Here is a 20,067-nt window from a genome sequence, read left to right on the forward strand (position 1 = left end):
CAATGCGCTTTACCTGCGCCTGGAGTCCGCCGGGGACCCGCTCGTAGGAGCCGCTTCTGCTCCATCTCCAAGTGGAAAACATGGTCAGCGAGGGTGCCTTGCCACCTGAGGCGGAGAGAATCGCCCTTGCTGTCCTTGGCAGGGAGTTGTCGGCTATCGCATAGAAGGCGAAAGGACATGAACTCAGCCCTAACCCTGCCTCTAGCGCCCTGCCCACATTCCGCCTCCACTGCGAGAGCGTCTGGGATGGGAGGGGAGAAGGAAGAGGTGGCGAGGTGGAACATGGGAGGAGAAAATCCGAGACTGCCTTGCAAGGAAGTTTGCTCCTGCTAGTTCTCAACTTTTCAATTTACGTGGTTGCTCTTAGAAAACCTGTATCTCCTCGGTAACAGAAGCTTGAAACTCTTTCCCTGTCTGAGGATGTCATTTATATGTTTGCAAACTCAGCATTTTATGCCTTTGTTGTTAAGGAGCTCTGGTGGTGCAGTGGTTAAAGCATTGGACTGCTAACCAAAAGATTCCACTAGCTGTTCGGGAGAAAAATGAGACAGTCTGCTTCCATAAAGATTACAGTCTTGGAAACCGTATGAGGGTCACTATGAGCCTGAATGGACTCACAGTAGGGGGTTTGATTTTGATTTCTGTTGTTGAGTGCCTTGAAGTGAATTTCTGACTCCTAGTGACCCTATGTTGTTGTTGTTATGTGCCATTGAGTCAGACCTGACTCATAGTTACCCCTCCTTGGGTTACCGAGGTGGTATCACTACGGAAGTAGATTGCCCAACCTTCCTTCTGAGGAGTGGCTGGTGGGTTTGAAAAGCCAGCCTTCTGGTTAGCAGTCAAGTGCCTTAGGTACTATGCTACCAGAGCTCCTAGTGACCCTATAGGACAGAGTTAAACTGCTGCATAGGATTTTCAATAGGGTTTCAAAGTCTGTAATTTTTAAGGAAGCGATTGCCACATCTTTTTTCTCTTGACCAACTGATGAGTTTGAGCCACAGACCTTTGGGTTAGCAGCCAAGCATGTAACAACTGTGCAACCAGGGTTCCTTCTTTCTAATCTCTACAGAAAATTGGGAAGGACAAGTTTCAGGATTTTGTAGAGCGAATTTTATCACAATGGCTTTAAAATTGAAATAACTCCCTTATTATTAAAAATCATTGAATCTAAATTTTACTCTTCAGATTAATTATATAACAACATAACAAATAAACAATTTTATAGAAATTAGGATTAGCAAAGAACTAAATTTGACACTTGACACAGAGAAATATGGAGATTAAGAGAAAATTAATTTTATTTTGAAATAAATACTGACACTGTGAACCCTGTACAAAGAAACAAAGTTTTATCCAAATTACTATGATGCAGAGCAGGTGACACAGATAGGAAATAGTTTTCTTTCTTGTGGGATCCATATTTCTTAGCTCCATAAGGTTGGGGTAACCCATCCAAGCCAATGTCCTGGGACCTTATTCTGCACCTTGAGCCTTGAAAGTGGTTTACTGCAGTAACCTTTAAGTCACACAACAGCTTGGTAAGTAGCATAGTAAGACTGTTTTGCCTTAGGCACTGGGCTCTTGAAGATTACCTGTGTGCAATCAGTCAGAAATAGACTCCAAGGTCAGACTAAAAGCTGTGTTTTAGGGTAAATTGATATTATATAAATACACTGTTCTGGCCCTGTTTCCATGGAAATGTTGATAAGATAGGGTGTGAAAATCCTTAGAAGTTCTTTAATCCTCAGAACATTTTTGATAATCTAGTCGAAATGTTACTCTGGTTTACAAATAATATATTAAACTACAAGCAATTTGTATTATTAACCGTAATTGATTGAACTGTGTCACCAAAAAATGTGTCAACTTGGGTGGGCCATGATTCTCAGTGGTTTGGCAATTATATAATGATATAATTTGTCAGTAATGTAAAGATGTAGTCATCCCCATGATGTGATGTAATGTGACTAGCCAATCATTTCTAAGGGGATTAAGATGGGATGCCACATCCTTATTCCAGTCATAGCCCTGATCTGGTATAAGGGGAGTTTCCCTGAGTGTGGCCTACATCATCTTTTATCTCACAAGAGATTAAAAAGAGAAAGAGAGAGAGAAGCAAGCAGAGAAGAGACCTACTACCATCAGGAAAGAAGAGCCAGGAGCAGAGTGTATTCTTTGGACCCAGTATCCCTGCTTTAAGAACCAGGGAAAATTGATGCTAAGACATATGGAGATTTCTAAGGAATGCTGGGCCCACAGATCTTGAAAGAAGACAAAAATCTTCCCCCAATCCTACAGAAAGAGGAAGCATTCCTCTAGAGCTGGCACCCTGCGTTCATATTTCTAGCCTCCTAAGCTGTGAGAGAATAAACATTTATTTGTAAAAGCCGTCCACTTGTCATATTCCTGGTATAGTAGCACTGGATAACTAAGACATTGGCTTAAAATGATTTCTGTTTTAACACATGTTTTAACATGTCTTGGGTTCCATAAAGCATTTGGTTTTGATTTATTTAGAACCCAAAGCAATAGAAAATGGAGTAATTTTTAGAATTCTGATTAATGGAAATAAAGTTAAGACAATGTAGTAATATTAAAAGAAGAGGTATCAAGGAACATTGAACCTATTTCTTGGGACTGGTGTTACAGGTACATGGAAAAGATTGAGATTTAGGACAAGAGAAAACCAGATAACCTGGAGAAAGAAGCCCAAAGGTGACACCTGAGAAAGTTGGGTTCTGCCCATAGAATAGGTCAAACTGTGAGGAAACAGACAATTTCTACCTGAGAATTAGACCAAACATACCTCATGGAATTAAAGTCCTGGGAAATTTTTACAATATTCCTTTCTTTCATTTTAGATCATATTTGGCCCTATACCAAGATGAAATTTTATGTTAAATTTTAAAATAAGCATGTCTGTAAGGAATTGAAGTCAGAGAGCTCAAGATTAAAAGCTTTGTCTCACTTTCATCTAGAACTTCCCAATTTGGGGACATTTCATTTTTATCATAGCAACATCATGATAAATGGAGAAAAGATTGAAGTTGTCAGGATTTACTTGGATCCACAATCAACATCCATAGAAGCAAAAGTCAAGAAATCAGATGTCACATTGCATTGGGAAAATCTGCTGCAAAAGATCTTTTTAAAGTATTAAGAAGCGAAGATGTCACTTTAAAGACTAAGGTGTGCCTAACCCAAGCCATGGTATTTTCAGTCGCTTGACATCTATGTGAAAGCTGGATCAATGAATGAGGAAGATTAAAGAATTGATGCCTTTGAATTGTGGTGTTGGTGAAGAATATTGAAAATAACATGGACTGCTAGAAGAATGAACAGAAATCTGTCCTGGAAAAAGTACAGCTGAAATGCTCCTTAGAAGTGAGAATGGCCAGACTCCCTCTCACCTACTTTGGTCAGAAGGGACTATTCCCTTGGGAAAGATAATCATAGTTGGTAAAACAGAGGGTCAGCAAGAAAGGGGAAGGCCCTCAATGAAATGGAATGACACAGTGGCTGCAATGATGGACTCAAGCATAGCAAGGATTCTGAGGATGGCACAGGACTGGGCACTGTTTTGTTCTGTTGTACGTTGAGTTTCTATGAGTTGGAGCTGACATGATGGCACCTCTCCCTATTTGCACTTTTAAACTACTCACAGTATGGATTCCATATTGTTAAGGATTGAATTTTCCATGACAAAAATATATGTGTCAAGATGTTTAGGCCATGATTCTCAGTGGTTTGGCAGATATGAAATGATGTAATGTGACAGTTATGTAACCATTCCCCATGATGTGATAAACTGATCAATTGTAAAAGGATTTGGCTAGGATGCAACACTCTTAATCCCATCAGCCCTGATCCAATGGAAGAGGAGTTTCCCTGGGGTATGCACTCAAGCGCCTTTTATTTTACAAGAGGTAAAAGGAGAGAGAAGTGAGCAGAGATTGATGTTCTACTACTACCAAGAAAGAGGACCTGGGAGCAAAGCATGTCATTTGAACCCAAGGTCCATGCACTGGGATCCTCCTAGGACCAAAAGACGGAGAAAGGAAGCCTTCCCCTAGAGCCAACATTCTGAATTCAGACTTCTAGCCTCCTAAACTGTGAGAGAATAAATTTCTGTTTGTTAATGCCATACATTGGTGATATTTCTGTTGTAGCACTAGATAATTAAGACACACATGTAAAAAAAAAACAAGGTATTGTTGACAGGAGATGGCCCTTGCTTTTTCAGATATAGTTATAAAAGATGGAACTTTGAACCAGTTCCATGGAGGAGGAAGTCCAGAAGAAAGCAAGGCCTAAAAATAACTCTGGCTCTAAACTTATCATTAGCTTTCCTTCCTCCTTTAGGAATCAATTCCCTCAAGAAAGGATGGTTCCTAGCAAACAGATTCAGAAAGATTTCTACAGATACTTAGCTGTAGAAAGACACCTAACTCCTGGATTGATAGGAGGAGAGAAGAATCTCCAGTTAATGAAGTAGAAGAGGTCAGAGAGATCTGTAGGTATATTAGAGAACTGCGTTCGTGGCGTCCCAGCCAAAACATCAAGGAAGAAATTCTAATAGTTCCACAAAATAGCATTGTAATGTCCTTTCTCCAATTTGGAGGAAGTGCAAACATAAAACTGCTAATATGATGTACTGTGCCGGAAATGACAAATTGAAGAGGAATAGCATGGCATTCATTGTCACAAAGAATGTTTCAAGATCTATCCTGAAGTATAATGCTGTCAGTGATAGGATAATATCTGTACACCTACAAAGAAGACAATTTAATAGCACTATTATTCAAATTTATGCACCAACAACCAAAGCCAAAGATGAGGAAATCGAAGATTTTTACCAACTCTGAAGTGTGAAATTGACCAAACATGCAATCAAGATATGTTGATTATCACTGGTGATTGGAACGCAAAAATTGGAAACAAAGAAGAATCACCAGTAGTTGGAAAATATAGCCTTGGTGATAGAAATAACACTGGAGATTGCATGATAGAATTTTGCAAAACCAATGATTTATTTACTGCAAATATCTTTTTTCAACAACATTCACAGTCACTATATATGTTGTTTTGGTTATGTAGTGCCACTCTAACAGAAATACCACAAATGGGATGGCTTTAACAAACAGAAGTTTATTCTCTTACAGTTTGGAGGTTTAAGTTCAAAGTGCCAGGCTCTAGGGGCTAGGTCAAATCCCTTCAGCCTTGGGCTTCAGTTCTGCCTCTTGCTCCTGGCCCACTAAAGCTAGAGCCATCTCTTCACTCAGACAGCTATTGGCTTCTGAGGCTAACAAGCTCAAGGTTGACAAATAAAATGGCACAGTCCTGATGTTACCAACACACACAGCAGGCCATTACTTCAAGTCCATTGCAAGTCCCAAGGTCAGCAGAGCATGGCAAGCTGCTGAACTACGAGATGGCTACATGCATGATTCAAGCATGCCATAAGCTAGAAACCAATCCCAAAGCTTCTCCTTGTATACAGGAAGCAGACCACATTCCTAAGGCAGCTACTCAACTGTTCACTGTAGATTCCACCATGGAGTTGGTTATCAGTCCCATCACGGGGAATACTACGTCCAGCTGCCCAGCCACTCAACCAGGCCCAGCCAAGTTGATGCACAAACTTAACTACCACACATGTGGACTTCACCAGATGGACTACACAGGAATCAGATCAACTACATCTGTGGCAAGAGGAGATGGAGAAGCTCAATATCTTCAGCCAAAACAAGGCCAGGAGCTGATTGTGGAACAGACCATCAACTGATCAATGCAAGTTCAAGTTGAAGCTAAAGACAATTAAAAGTCTACAAGAGCCAAAAAATGACCTTGATTATATCCCTCCTGAATTTAAAGACCATCTAAAGAATAGATTTGATGCATTGAACCAATGATCAAAAACCAGAGGAATTGTGGATAACATCAAGAACATCATCCATGAAGAAAGCAAAAGGTTATGAAAAAGACAGAAAAGGAAGAAAAGACCCAAATCATTGTCAGAAAAGAACCTGACTTAGCCCTTGAATGGAGACTAGCTAAAGCAAATGGAAGAGATGACAAGATAAAAAAGCTGAACAGAAGATTTCAAAGAGTGGCTTGAGAACACGAAGTCAATTATTATAATGAAATGTGCAAAGACCTGGAGTTAGAAAACCAAAAGGGAAGAACATGCTGGGCATTTCTCAAGCTGAAAGAACTCAAAAAAATTTCAAGCCTTGAGCTGAGTTGCAATATTGAAAGATTCTATGGACAAAGTATTGCAAAATATTCAGGAAACATCAAAAGAAGATGGAAAGAATACATAAAGTCACTATACTAAAAAGAATTGGTTGATATTCATCCATTTCAGGAGATGGCATATGATCAAAAACCAATGGTATTGAACGAAGAAGTCAAAGCTGCACTGAAGGAATTGTTGAAGATCAAGGCTCCAGGAATTGATGGAATGTCCATTGAGATGTTTCAACAAACAGATGCCCCGCTAAAGGCACTCGCTTGGCTATGCCAAGAAATTTGGAAGACAGCTACCTGGTAAACTGACTGGAAGAGATCCATATTTGTACCCATTCCAAAAAAAGGTGATCCCACAGAATGTGGAAATTATCAAACAATATCATAATATCACATACAAGTAAAATCTTACTGAAGATAATTCAAAAACTGTTGCAGCAGTATATTGACAGAGAACTTCCAGAAATGCAAGATGAATTCAGAAGAGAACATGGAATGAGGAATATCATTGTTGATGTCAGATGGATCTTAGCTCAAAGCAAAGAATACCAGAAAGATGTTTACTTGTGTTTTATTGACTATGCAAAAGAATGCGATTATGTGGATAACAAATTATGGATAACATTGAGAAGAATGGTAATTCCAGAACACTTAACTGTGCTCACAAGAAACCTATATATAGACCAGGAGGCTGTCATTCAAACAGAACAAAGGAGTACTGCTTAATCAAATCAAGAAGGGAGTGCATCAGGGTTGTATCATTTCACCATACATAATCAATGTGTATGCTAAGCAAATAATCTGAGAAGCTGGACTATATGAACAGAGGTGTGGCATCAGAATTGGTGAAAAAGTCATTAACAACCTGTGATGTGCAGATGAAACAACTTTGCTTACTGAAAGTGAGAATGACTTGAAACACTTAATGCACAGTCTGCATTATGGATTACATCTCAACATAAAGAAAAGGAAAATCCTCACACTGGAACCTGTAAGCAGTATCACGATAAATGGAGAAAAGATTGAAGTTGTCAAAGATTTCATATTACTTGGTTCCATGTTCAACACCAATGGAAGCAGCCATCAAGATATCAGATGGCTTATTGCGCTGGGCAAAGCTGTTGCCAAAGACCTCTTTCAAGTGCTGAAGATCAAAGATGTCTCCTTGAAGACTTAAGGTGCACCTAACCCAAGCCATGGTATTTTCAGTTGCCTCATATGCATGTAAGAGGTGGACAATGAATAAGGAAGACTGAAGAAGAGTTGATGCTTTTGAGTTGTGGTTTTGGCAAAGAATACTGCAAGTACCATGGACTGCTAAAAGAACAAATCTGTTGTGGAGGACGTGCAGCCAGGATGCTCCTTGGAAGCTAGAATGGCCAGACTTCCTTTGACCTACATTGGTCATGTTATCAGAAAGGACCATTCCCTGGAGAAGAATATCATACTTGTTAAAGTGGAAGGACTTCAATGAGATGGATTGCCACAATGGCTGCAATGATGGGCTAAGGTATAGCAAGTATTGTGAGGCTTGCACAGAACCTGGTGGGTGGTGTTTCGTTCTGTTGTACTTAGGGTCACTGTGAGTCAAAGCCAACTCGACGGCAGCTAATAACAACAACAATAAAAAGAAGGGCAAGAAGGTTTGCAAGAAAGAAATTGAAGTTTGCATTACTTCAGTACTTAGTTAAGGAAAACATGGTAGAATATTCATGTTTACCTGTTGTTGTTGTTATGTGCCATCGAGTCGGCCCAACTCATAGTGACCCCTCCTTGGGTTTCTGAGGCAGTGTCACTACAGAAGTAGGATTGCCCAAGGAGTGGCTGGTGGGTTTGAACCACCAGCTTTCTGGTTAGCAGTCAAGTGCCTTAGGCACTATGCTACCAGAGCTCCATGTTTACCTAGTGAATGTAAAACCTTATGCAGAGTCAGAATTCAATTAGCCTTGTGATTTACAGAATTCTCAGGCTAGCTAAATTGTAAAATATGTTCTTACTTTTCCACCAGAAAGAAAATCATGAAAAGTAGAGTGAAAGCACATACAGATTTAATGATAAGTGGAACTTATTTTATGGCACAATATTTGATTTTTTTGCTTTTTGAAAGGTTTATTATGAGGGTTCTTGTCCTTTTAGGGATTCTGTGAGGCTTTATAGTTTCTGTAAGCATTGTAGCTCACCCATTCTTGTCAAACAGAACCCGAAGGAACAGGGTCAGAATCCCTGAGGCTAATTAGAGGCAAGGTTGAAAGAAAGAACTGCCTGTTTTCTACAACCAGTGCAGCAAATCATTGTTACCATGGCAGAGAAGGGAAAATTCTTAGAGTTTCAGGTCATATCGTTAGTGGGGGTAGAGGAGATGCTATTTTTTGTTGTTCCTGTTTTCAACCTTTATGTAAAAATTGAGTTAACAATACTATTCAGCTCATGGCAGACTAGCACTATCATGTTGTGAAGAACCACTTTTTATTTATTTATTTTATTTCTATTACCTTACCTCATTATTTTCAATTCATTTTTCCCTGCCATATGTCATTTATATCGAGTAACATATATATCTTTCCAATCAATTTTCAATATATTTATTAAAATTTCTTTTTGCTTGGACAATACATGTTGTTGTATTATGTGATTTAAAAATGTATCAAGTGGTACTTTGCTGTAAAAAAAAGTCATTTCAATATGATTCTCTTACTTATTTTTTAGTTCAATATTCATTGCAGTGGATCTACTAAGGTTATGCAGTCCTCTATTTTTTTCCAACTGCTACAGGTCATTTTGTTCTACAGAAATACCATATATTTAAAAAATAAATAAATAAAACCCCAAAATTTAACAGTTTGAATGAAAGTTTACAGAGCAAATTAGCCTTCCATTCAACAATTTGTACACTTCTGTTTCTTGACATTGATTGCAATCCCCTCAATGCGACAGCATTCTTCCCACTTCCTTCCTGTGTTCCTTATTACAATTTTTCCTTTTTTCTTGATTCTTCTGGCCTTCTGAACTTTGTTTGTTGGCAAATGCTGCAATTTTGGCCTCATGTGCTTGATTGTCCTTAGTTATTCCTGACTAGTGTTAACATTCATTATATACATCTGACCATCAGCCACTCCATGGAAGGAAGGTTGGGCAATCTACTTCTGCAGTGATATGGACTTGGAAACCCAAGGAGGGGTCACTATGAGTCGGATCTGATTCGACAGCAGTGAGTTCTTCATTTTTCATTGTTTGGCTGTGTCATAATGAAAAAAACCACTCCAACCTTAATGTGAGATTAAGAGGATTTATTCAGAAAAAGAGAAAATACAACTGAATGCAGGGAGACTCCAGTCCACATAAATGAGAATTGAAAACTCTAACTAAAAACTTCCAACAAAGATACATATACTCCAGGGAACACAGAATTTATAATCCAGTTGTTTGGTTGGTTACCCTTTGGTTGCAGTCACAAAGAGGATGAGTTAGGTGTAGAAACTAGGCTTCTATTGGGTAATGATGTATAGAGGATTATAGAGTTTGATTTCAGGAACTAATTACAGAGATTTTCTATCATATTAGCATATCCCTCAGGTGGGACCATAAAACATCACTAGTGGATGTTTAAGCAGCTTTAACAAGATGTTTCATGAGTTTGTGAAATCCGTCTTTGTGTCAGAACTTCATTTTCCTGAAACAGCCTGTTAAACAAAAACCTTTTAAGTTGTCAGGGAAACTTTAGATAGAGTTGGCCCAAGATCTTTCAAACAATTCTCTTTATTACATCCTTGTCATAAAGAAATATTTATTGGGCCCACTTTGTACAATAGACAGCTGTGTCAAGATCCCTTTCTGAGAGTGTATTTCTCTCACATCCTGGCTTGACCATAGAGACAAATTACTTCTTAGCTATTAAGCCTTCTAGCAATTAACATACTTAGATAAAAAGAGCTTGTGAGGAGTTTTGCATTGACTCTGCAGCTTTGACTCTGCTGCTAAGTAAACACAGAGCCCTAGGTAGGCAAGTAAGTAAGAAAACTGTTCAATTCAGCAAGATTTTAGTTTAAGTCAATTATTTAGTTTTCTCAAAAAGACTTTATGAATTTCTCCTTTACAATTTTTTCCTGTTGATCAGGGAATTCTTTGAGCATCCTCTGATCAATTTAAGAAATAGTTTTTCTATACGGAAGTACTTAAAATTGCCATTTGTTATGTTGGTTGAATTAACAAGCATTTAACTTCTACCTTGCTATAGGGGAATTCTCGTCTTTAGGGTGAGCTGCTGTCATGTCACCCACAGAGAAAGTGCTTCTGATAATAGGTAGCTTTGGTTTCTTTTTCCCACCACACTATTGTAAAACTCCCAAGGTTTGAAAAATCCCATGACCTTGTTGAATGGTTGAATTAAATTCAGGATTCTTCTAATTCATTAGAGACAGTCATTGCCTCTGCAAACATTAGCCTGTGTAGTGGGCATCAAGTTGCTTCTTTAGATCAAGGCATTAGTGATTACTTTCATATAATATTTAACAGTAACAATTATAATGACTTTTAACATTCAAACTGTGATACCAGAGAACAGAATTGACCTAATCCAGGCACCTTCTCTGTTAGGTAGCCAGCTAAACATATCAGAAAAGAAAACCTGAATCCAGTTTGTTTTGTTTTGGTTTCTTTCTAGCATATTTTCACCCTGTCATGTTCTACCTTTCCCAAACTATTGATCCAGATGCAGCATGAAGTATAGCTATAGCACAGACTCATCCTTGCTGAGCCAATAAGAAATCTAGGGCAATTTTATTACCTAAAATTACCTTAACTGGTGAATTTAATGATATTTCATGAGCTGTCATAGCATTAGCTCCACCAGCAGGTATTTGTTCCATTGTGTCTGAGATATTTCTAATAACATGTTTCAAATATGCAACTCCCCACCATGTTATAAATGATCTTATAAAGGAAAAACCAGTTTTCTGTAACTGGGCTGAATCCATAGCCTATGACCCTCTAGTCTCTGTCAACAAATTTAAAGGATTAGTCAAATGTAGGCTTTCACCATCAGAACGGATGGCTAAGGGGACTCCCCTATGGCCTAATGTACACTGGCCAGCCGTAATCCAACTACCCAAACAGGATAGAACCCAGATGTAGGACTCATTATTTTGATTCAAATTAGTAATAATTAGATATCATGATACTCACATAAAAATACATATCAATATGAAGCACATACTAAATCAGTTCTAGTGTTTTTACCTAGGAGAAGGCTGGTTTGATTTATTTTTTCAAGCCAATTTTCTGTCAAAGAGTTTTTACTAATAGACAATCATTCTAACCTTAGGCAATTCCACATTTGAATATAAAAATGATTTATTTCCCTGTAGGCATGCTGTTAAATTTTCTGAAAAAGCCACATTGCAAAATCTGTGAGGGGCATTATATGAAATTAAGTGCTCATGTTTGAAGTCTGAAAGAGTGAAGCCACTTTAGAACAGTTTTTAACTCTGACTTGTGTTAAATTGAAACATGGAACTTAGTGTTGCGCTGGTATCCCAGGAGAATGCCAGGATTTTACAAATATAACCTGCCTAAAGGTGATGTTAAAATTGACAGTAACAAAGGAAAAAGCTATAGTTTATATGGGAGAATATAATGCATCTGAATTTGCATGTATGGTTTGGGGTGAAGAATGATAGATCCAACACTAAGTAAGGCTTGTGGATTGTGCAACTGCTTCAGTTAGTTTAACAAAAGCATTTTTGTGCCAAGAGTTAATTGGTGCTTCAGTGAGCAGAAATATGGGCAGAAAATTTAAGAAGGACTTCATGAAGAAATAAGCAAAAGAAATAAGCCCAAAAGAAATAAGCAAGGGCTACTAGCATGCAAATAATAGCAGTGACAATTAATTTCAGTTGTAAAAGCCATAAAAGAGAATAGAAAGGCTAAAAAGTAATAAAGGAAGAATATAATTACAATGCTAATGATAAAAAGATGCCATGTTATTTCAAAATTCATATGTCTTTCTAAATTAATCTATGTCTGGCCTTAATGGCAAGAAATTAATGGAATATAAATGGTGGAAGTAATTGTGAAGAATGTGATAAAAAGCCAAGTAAAAGAACTAACATGAATTTTATTTTAGACAAATCACAAGAAGCATCACTATTTTCTAAAAGTGGTGTTCACATAAAGAGCTCTGGGCTCACAGGGGGAGAACAACATGTCAAAACACGGAATAATAGCCCAGAGCTGGAGTCCTGTAACAATAAGGAAAAGAATTATAACAATCAGAAAATAAATTCCTAATGTACTTCCATAGTGATACTGCCTCGGAAACCCAAGGAGGGGTCACTATGAGTCAGGTCCGACTCAAAGGCACATAACAACAACAACAACAATATTTCTGCAGTTAATTTTTTTACTATTCTAAAAATTTGAGTTATAGAACAGAAGCTACTTTAAAAGCAACAGAAATTAAACAATGGACAAGTTTCCATATGAGTCATAAACTTAAGCAAAGGAAAATAACTATAATGGTAAGAAGATGGCACCACAGGTAAGTCTGATTATTAAAGCCATCAAAATATCCACATCAGATAATTATGATTCTAGTGACTAGAAAAATACAAAAAGGGCTAAAGCTTTTATTAGAACAGTTTGTTTCGAAGTTTTAACTGGAAAAAATATAGCCATTTCTCAGACTAATACAAAAAGTGAAAAGTTACAAATTTTTCTGCACGTTGCATAAGCAGTTTCAGGTCAGTCCAGAGATCTTGAGGGAACAGTCTACTGAGCAGTCATCTACTTGTCTTTGTGATGTTGTTCAGTCCTTTGCAGGGCTCAACAGTACATCCAGTAATTGATGTCTTCTTCAGTTGGAATACATGAATGTAAGTTTTGCCTTGCCTCCCTGAAATTTGGCATCACAAGAATTTATAAGTAAGATTAAATAAAGTACCTTCCATCAAGATTCAAGGAAAGCCTTCAGTTGATGCCTTTTAGAATAGACATAATCTCCATATAAATAAGAGAGGTAACAGGCTTTCCAATATCTTTATTGCTAAAACATCTTTAAGAAAGATAGCATATTCTTCAGCATAATGAATCAAGGGTTGACAGTACTTTAATAAATTGGCTTGGATTAAATTTGAACCTACAATAACTGCTGAATGTGGTGAATTCATTGGCTGACTTGTTACAATTTCATAAAGAGGTAATTTATGAGAGCCAAAAGGTGTGACCCTAAAATTCATTAACAACAATAGGAGTGCTTGCAGCCAAGTCAATCCCATGGAGGATGTAAGTATTCCAAATGAGTTTTTATAATTCCACTAGTCCTCTCCACAAGCCCAGAACAGAAGACTCAGGATGATTAGGACAATGTACGGCACATAACAACAACAACAACGAGTCTTTGGGTGTAGGAAGGATTGTGAGCCAGGTGTAGGACTGGGCAGTGTTTTGTTCTGTTGTACATAAGATCACTATGTGTCAGAGCTGATTTGATGGCACCTAACAACAAAGGCGTTGGAAAACAAGAAAAATATAACAGATAGTCTTTAACCCTGTCCAATAAAATTAGTTCCCTTGAAGATAAGCTGAGACCTCTCCATGAGAATACTTTCTAATAGTTTTTTTGCAACAAATGGTGCTGTAGCCTTTTGACAAGGAAAGGCCTCAACCTAATGAGAATACCTGCAAGTCATAACTAGATCAAATTTATAACCACTAGCCGACTCGATGGCACATAACAACAACAACAACAACAGCAGGTATTAGTTGGATAAAATCTATTTGCCATTTGAGCATTGGCCCAGTTGATAAAGGTTATTTCCAGGTGGAGGTTAATAATGTTTTCCTGGATTCAATTCTAAGCAGACAGAACATTAGTTGACTACTTGGTGCACATATTTCCAAAAATGGCTCAAAAAATTTTTTCTTAATATATCTATTGTGTTGTCCCTGCCCAAGTGTTTGTTCGTATGGAAGGGGGTTGTAAGGGAAATATGCAAATCGTTGGGAATAACAGGTTTGGTATCAGGTCCTTCCCATAAGGAAGAATTTTTGTTAAATCTGCAGCCTTCTTTTATACACTGTTTCACTTCTAATTCAGAAACATGGTTCTGGCAGCAAGCTAAATCATGCCAAACTGAAGGATGCCATTTAGGGTCTTCGATCACTATACCCAGGACTATTCCAAGATGTTTTCCACATAGGTGTGTATTTGCTATGGAGAAAGCATTTGTTAGAACAATGTGTCATCATCATAAAAGCAAATCTACTGTTCAAATGACTGTCATGACTGAACGAATATATATGATTGGCTTTGGCTAAAAGATGTCCCAAAAAAAGTCCCAACAAGGTAATTATCTTATTAGCAGAGTAAATTCCGAGTAAGGACATATGTAAATAACCTGGCAGAACACGTTTATTGTCAGGGTCCATCTACAACTGTATAGCTGGATACTGATAGCACTCAGTATATTTCCAGTCCTTGACTTCTTTTTCAGAAGCTTTCTTTACTATTATTATTATTATTATTATTTGCTAAGTCAGGAAATTCAGAAAAATTGAAAAGGCACGGACTCAGCTAAGCAATACCTAACTTAACATGGCTTAATGTTCTTAAAAAATTAGTTTAGAAGTTTTAAAGGACATAGTTTTTTTTTTTGCTCCTTTATTTTCACCCCAGTCATGACAGGGATTGTCACAAGTGAATTGAGATGTGGATCTTTTAGCAATGATTATGTTTCTTCTAATTTCTTCTGTTTGGAGAATTTTTTAGGTTTATTGACCTGAATTTTACTACTGCCATCTTAGAATGGAGCAAAAGATCTTCCAGTAGATCAGCCACCAAGAGACTATTTTTAATTTGGATCCTGGATGATGTCAGAAACCCCCTTTGTTTATATAACATTGCAAAATTATGAACAATTCCAAAACAGTACTTCTAATCTGTATAAATTATTAACGATTTTCTGGAAGCCAACTTGCCAGTCCTGGTGAGTGCAATTAATTCAGCTTTTTGGGGTGAAGTAACACTAGCAGATTGTTTTCCAGGATGGTAGTAGATGTGGTAATAGTATATTCATTTGATAATAGGAACTAGAAGAATCCAGTTTTAAATAAGACCCATCAACAAAAAGAATCAAATTAGGATTGTGTAGGGGAGTTTCTTGTCTGTCTTGTCTTGGAGTAAATAATTGATCTGTTAAATCTAGCCTGTCAAGAGAGATACTTTCAAAACCATCAGGTATAAGCAACATGGCAGCTGAATTAAAGTTAATGGTGTGTAAACTAATGTTGGGTGCAGCTAAAAGTAGGATTTCAAAGGAGGTTACCCAGTAGGCTGGCAAATGTTGAGTTAAAGAAGAATGTAAGATTGGAATCACACCATGGGGAATATATAAATCTGAAAATTTCCCAAGTACAGTATTCACTGGGACTTCTACCAGCTATGCTATGGCTGCAACTGCTCTAAGTCTCAGAGAATATCTTCTAGGTACTGGATCTAATTTGTAAGCTATAGTATCCTACAGGTCACTGCTGACTCTCATGTGTCTCAATGAGAACCCTAAAGCATCTCTAGGACATGCAATGAAAAACCTAACTTATAATTGGGAAACCCTAAAGCTGGGATGGTGAGAAGAGACTCTTTTAACAGCTCGACAGCTTCCTCAGACAGCTGAAATGGATCAGGTGCAAGTACTTTGAAAATATAAAGTGGCTTGGCTATTAGGGAGAAATCAAGAATCCTGGTGTGATAATAGCCATAAAGGCCTAAAAATCCTCTAAGTTGTTTCTTAGTGGTAGGGATAGAAATAGCCAGAATTTCATCTTCTCTTTTTGGGTATATGGAAACTCCTTGTTTATGGCCATAATATGCCCTAATTATTTTACTGAAAGTAGAGCCAATTGCAATTTTTCTTTGAACACTTTATGCTCCCTAGCCATTCCCCAGAAGAAAGGTTGGGCAATCTACTTCCATAGTGATACTGCCTTGGAAACCCAAGGAGGGGTCACTATGAGTTGGACCTGCCTCAACAGCAGTGAGTTTTGAGTTAGCAGCCAGATGGTGTGGTATTAGAAAACCAGAAAAACAAACTCATTATCTTTGAGTTGATTCTGAGTCATGACAACCTCCATTGGATTTCCAAGGCTGTAAATCTTTACAGAAGCAGATCACTTAATCTTTCTTCCATGGAGTTGATGGTGGGTTTGAACCACTGACCTTTTGGTTAGCAGCCAAATTCTTTAACCACTATAGTAGCAGAGATACTATCTTTTAAACATGTGTCTAACAAAAGAGAGTAAGCTAACAAATTATCAATGTGTTGGAGAAGAGCAGAGCCATTGGCAAATTGTAAAGATTGCAAATTGGCATGTAAAACTCAAGAGAAGTAGTTAGAACTTTCACTATCATTTAGGGCATAACTGTCCAGCTAAATTGTTGACTATCTCATGTAAAGGCAAATAGACATTGATGATGTGGGTGTACTGGGACACTGAAAAGGCATTGCACAAATCTATTATGGTAAAATAAGTAGTTTTGGGAGGAAAATTAGATAAAAGGAAATGGAGGTTATGTACTACAGGAAAGCAAGGGATAACTATGTGGTAAATGGCTCATAAATCTTGCACAAACCTCCATCCTCAGTTCTCAGACTTCTTTACAAGGAAAACAAGAGTATTACATAGGTTAGTGCAAGGAGTAATAAGCCCTGCCCCCCTAATTTTTAGGAAATCTTGGATATTGAGGATAATTCTTCTCTTGCTTTCTTCTTTAGAGGGTATTATTGTGAAGCCCTAGCAAAGGCTTAAAATGAGCTATTTGAATATTGATGAGTTCAGCTGACAAAATTCCACCAATGTCTGTAGAAGACATGGCCAATCATGTGTCTGAAACTGCCAAAAGGCAATCTGGGATGGGATGCACTCAGCATCCCAATGAGGACTGCTGAATGTTCTAGGGTTGGTGGCTGTGCTTCTGCTTGTCTGACACTAAGAGTGAGGTGAGTGGTTGAATCATGGTTTTCTTCATGAAGAGGCATAGTAAGTCTCTGGACATAATAAAGAATTTCTTTATTATCCATAATTTCTCTCATTTTAGCATGAGAAGTATCAGATATTTCTAAATGCATTTCCTCTTGTTCAGTAAATTGTAAATTACAGTTTTATTTAGATAAAATGTCTCTATCTAGTAAGTTAACAGTCATATGTGGGCTTAATAAAAAGGGATGCATATCTTCTATAGATCCCAAAGAAACACTAATTTACTGAGAATGAGTTAGAATTTGTTCTTGATTCATAATTCCCACAATTTTAAGAATTTTACTACTTTGGGGTATGCGCTTTTCCAAACTAGTGGGATTTAAAGCTGACAAAATGCTCCAAAAATGTTCTCAATTTATTCAGAATGTAGTCTGTCTCTGATTATTTAAAGCCACTATTGGGAAAATCCCCGTTTTGATTCTTGGAGCCTCATCAATATGATCCTACTGGAAATGATGTGGGAGGCAGCATGTCCAATTTAATTTTTAATTGTGTACACTCTAATTTAATATATCCTTTTCTTTCCCCCAACAATGAAAACACACTGGGTGCTTGGCTGAGCTATTTCCTTTCAGACTCCAGTATTGGATACCAGTATTTTATGAGTTTGTAACTGCTGAAGCTATAAAACTATCCATTTCTCTGGCTTGGCTTTACTTCCTTGTTCACAGGCTTGGTTTTGCTCTTCCATGATTTGAGCCAATTTTTTGTACACAGGTTTCTAAAAAGAGCCATTTCCCAGTCTAAAAGATAGTTTTTGACCAATTTTCAAAGCTCTAAGTTCAAACTATTGGCAAAAATAGAATGGAAAGCAATTTCAGAGTTATTATTATGTAATTTCAACCTGGAGTGTTCAATGAACAATCATTCTCATTTATCTTTGAGATTATATACACTTTCATTCTTGACTTATTTACAGGCTTGAGTCTTGCTCCAATCTATTTTCTTTGGAAATACTCTTGGGATTGCTCTAATAGCAGATCATAAACTTGCCTAGCTTCCAATAATAGATCTTCAGCAGTTCTTAAAGAGGAAGGAAACAATGAAGTCCTGTCCTCATACCATCCTGCCTCAGTCTTTGACAGTTCGGCCTATCTGGGCCCCAATAGCATGTGCATAAACTGGTAAAAAACAGGGATTCTTGGCTAATAGGTACAGGTGAGGATCCCGAATTCCTCAGTAAATCTACCTGGATATTCTCTGGATTTAGTAAAATCTATTGTTCTTAGCTCTGCCTCACTTCACAGTGTAAAAATTACTTGTAGAAGTTGTCCATTTTGATTGGTTGCTTGATTTTAAAGGACATCTCAATATGAGGCTTGTATTTGACTTTGTTAAGTCTAAAAGTGTTCAGCACAGTAAGGAAGTTCAACTGGGATAGTTTCAGGAAAAGAAGGGAGAAGTGGAGGTGGAGTGGGTAAAGGCAGATAAAGGGAGGCAGCTACTGAGGGAGAGAGGGAAGAACGATCACAGTAGAAGGAACAGAATAAGGAGGTGTGACAATGGGAGCAGGATCAAGAGGAACAACAGGAATAGGAGGATCATCTATAGATATAGAGTGATATTGCAACTTTTCTATTACTTCACCTTATTTAGACACTATATTTTGTAGGAAGCAAACCTATTTTCTATTAATTCACCTTGTCTAGACACTATATCTCACAAGGAAGCAAAACTTTTTTTTTTATTATTTTGTTTTAGAATCTTCTTGTCACCAATCAAGAAAGGCTTGCCATTCCTTTTCTCAATTATAAAATCTGTAGATGAAAATTGATTGTGCAGAAAAACTAATTTTCTCATTTCAAAAATACCCCATAAATTCTGTTAATTTGCAAGACTTCCTTGTGTAAGATTATGTCAGTGTTTCAGATAAAACTAATTACTGGGGTAATTGCATTCTATCCTGATAGTGGTAGATCTCAACAGAAGAATCCAAACACCCTTTGGAGTTGGCATTATCCAGCACACCAAGGAAACATGCACATAAACCAGAGATACAGAAGATTAATGTGCTTCTAAAGGAAAGAAAAGAAAAACAGAACAGGCCTGCTGTTTCAACAACTAACAAGGCTGCTGCATGATGCTCAAGAAATGAAAAGAAAAAAGAAAGAAAGTAAAGGCTGAGTAATTCTTCAGAAAAAAACTCTACATAGAAAGAGTGGAGATTCTTTCCAAAATCCACTTACCTCCAAATTGTGGAGTCCGAAGACTTGGGGAAACAGAAGGAAAGCACAAATGCCTTTCAGTTTGGCACCAAAATTCCAGTCCAGAACCCTCAGTTCCACTGGAAAGGCTACTTTCAGAATCCTGAATCAGGCCTCAATTTTTTATAGTGAAAAAACTCACCAGGTCTTTAAAATGAGATTAAGAGGATTTATTCAGAAAAAAAGAAAAAAATACATCCAAATGCAGGGAGATACCACATACATAAATGAGAATGGATGAGTCCCAGGCAGGCAGGCAGGCAAATAAGAGAACAGTTTAACTCACCAATAATTGAGTTTAACTCAATTTAGTTTTGGTCAGAACAGCTTTTAGGAATTTTACCTCTACAGCTGAAGTTGATCTCTGGGGGTGGGTTCTGTTCTAGGCTTACAGGGTGCCCAAAGGCTACAATCTCAGAAGTTCTACCAGTCTCTGTCATACCAGTAAGTCAGGTGTTTTCATGATTTTGAATTTTGTTCTGTATTAATTTTCCTGCTTCTCTATCCAGGATATTATATGGTGGTCCTGATCAGAGTGGTTGGGAAAAACCACATTTTACAGGAAGTCACATACCATAGTGAT

The 20,067-nt window shown here is 37.6% G+C and overlaps 1 protein-coding gene across 1 annotated transcript in view; it reads right to left on the reverse strand.

Moving 5' to 3' along the window:
- The window catches only part of LOC103192009 (multidrug resistance-associated protein 1-like), a 197,748-nt gene extending 186,634 nt beyond the window's left edge, over positions 1-11,114 (reverse strand). The window contains exons 1-2 of the mRNA XM_007934913.1: positions 11,043-11,114; positions 14-241 (exon numbers count right to left, since the gene is read on the reverse strand). Coding sequence (XP_007933104.1) covers positions 14-241; positions 11,043-11,114 — 300 coding nt within the window. The remainder of the gene's footprint in view (positions 1-13; positions 242-11,042) is intronic.
- Between the last annotated feature and the right edge of the window lie 8,953 nt (positions 11,115-20,067).

The sequence above is a fragment of the Orycteropus afer genome, unplaced genomic scaffold (genome assembly GCF_000298275.1).
Source record: "Orycteropus afer afer isolate SDZICR_OR568_19922 unplaced genomic scaffold, OryAfe1.0 scaffold00022, whole genome shotgun sequence".
Taxonomy (NCBI): Eukaryota; Metazoa; Chordata; class Mammalia; order Tubulidentata; family Orycteropodidae; genus Orycteropus; species Orycteropus afer.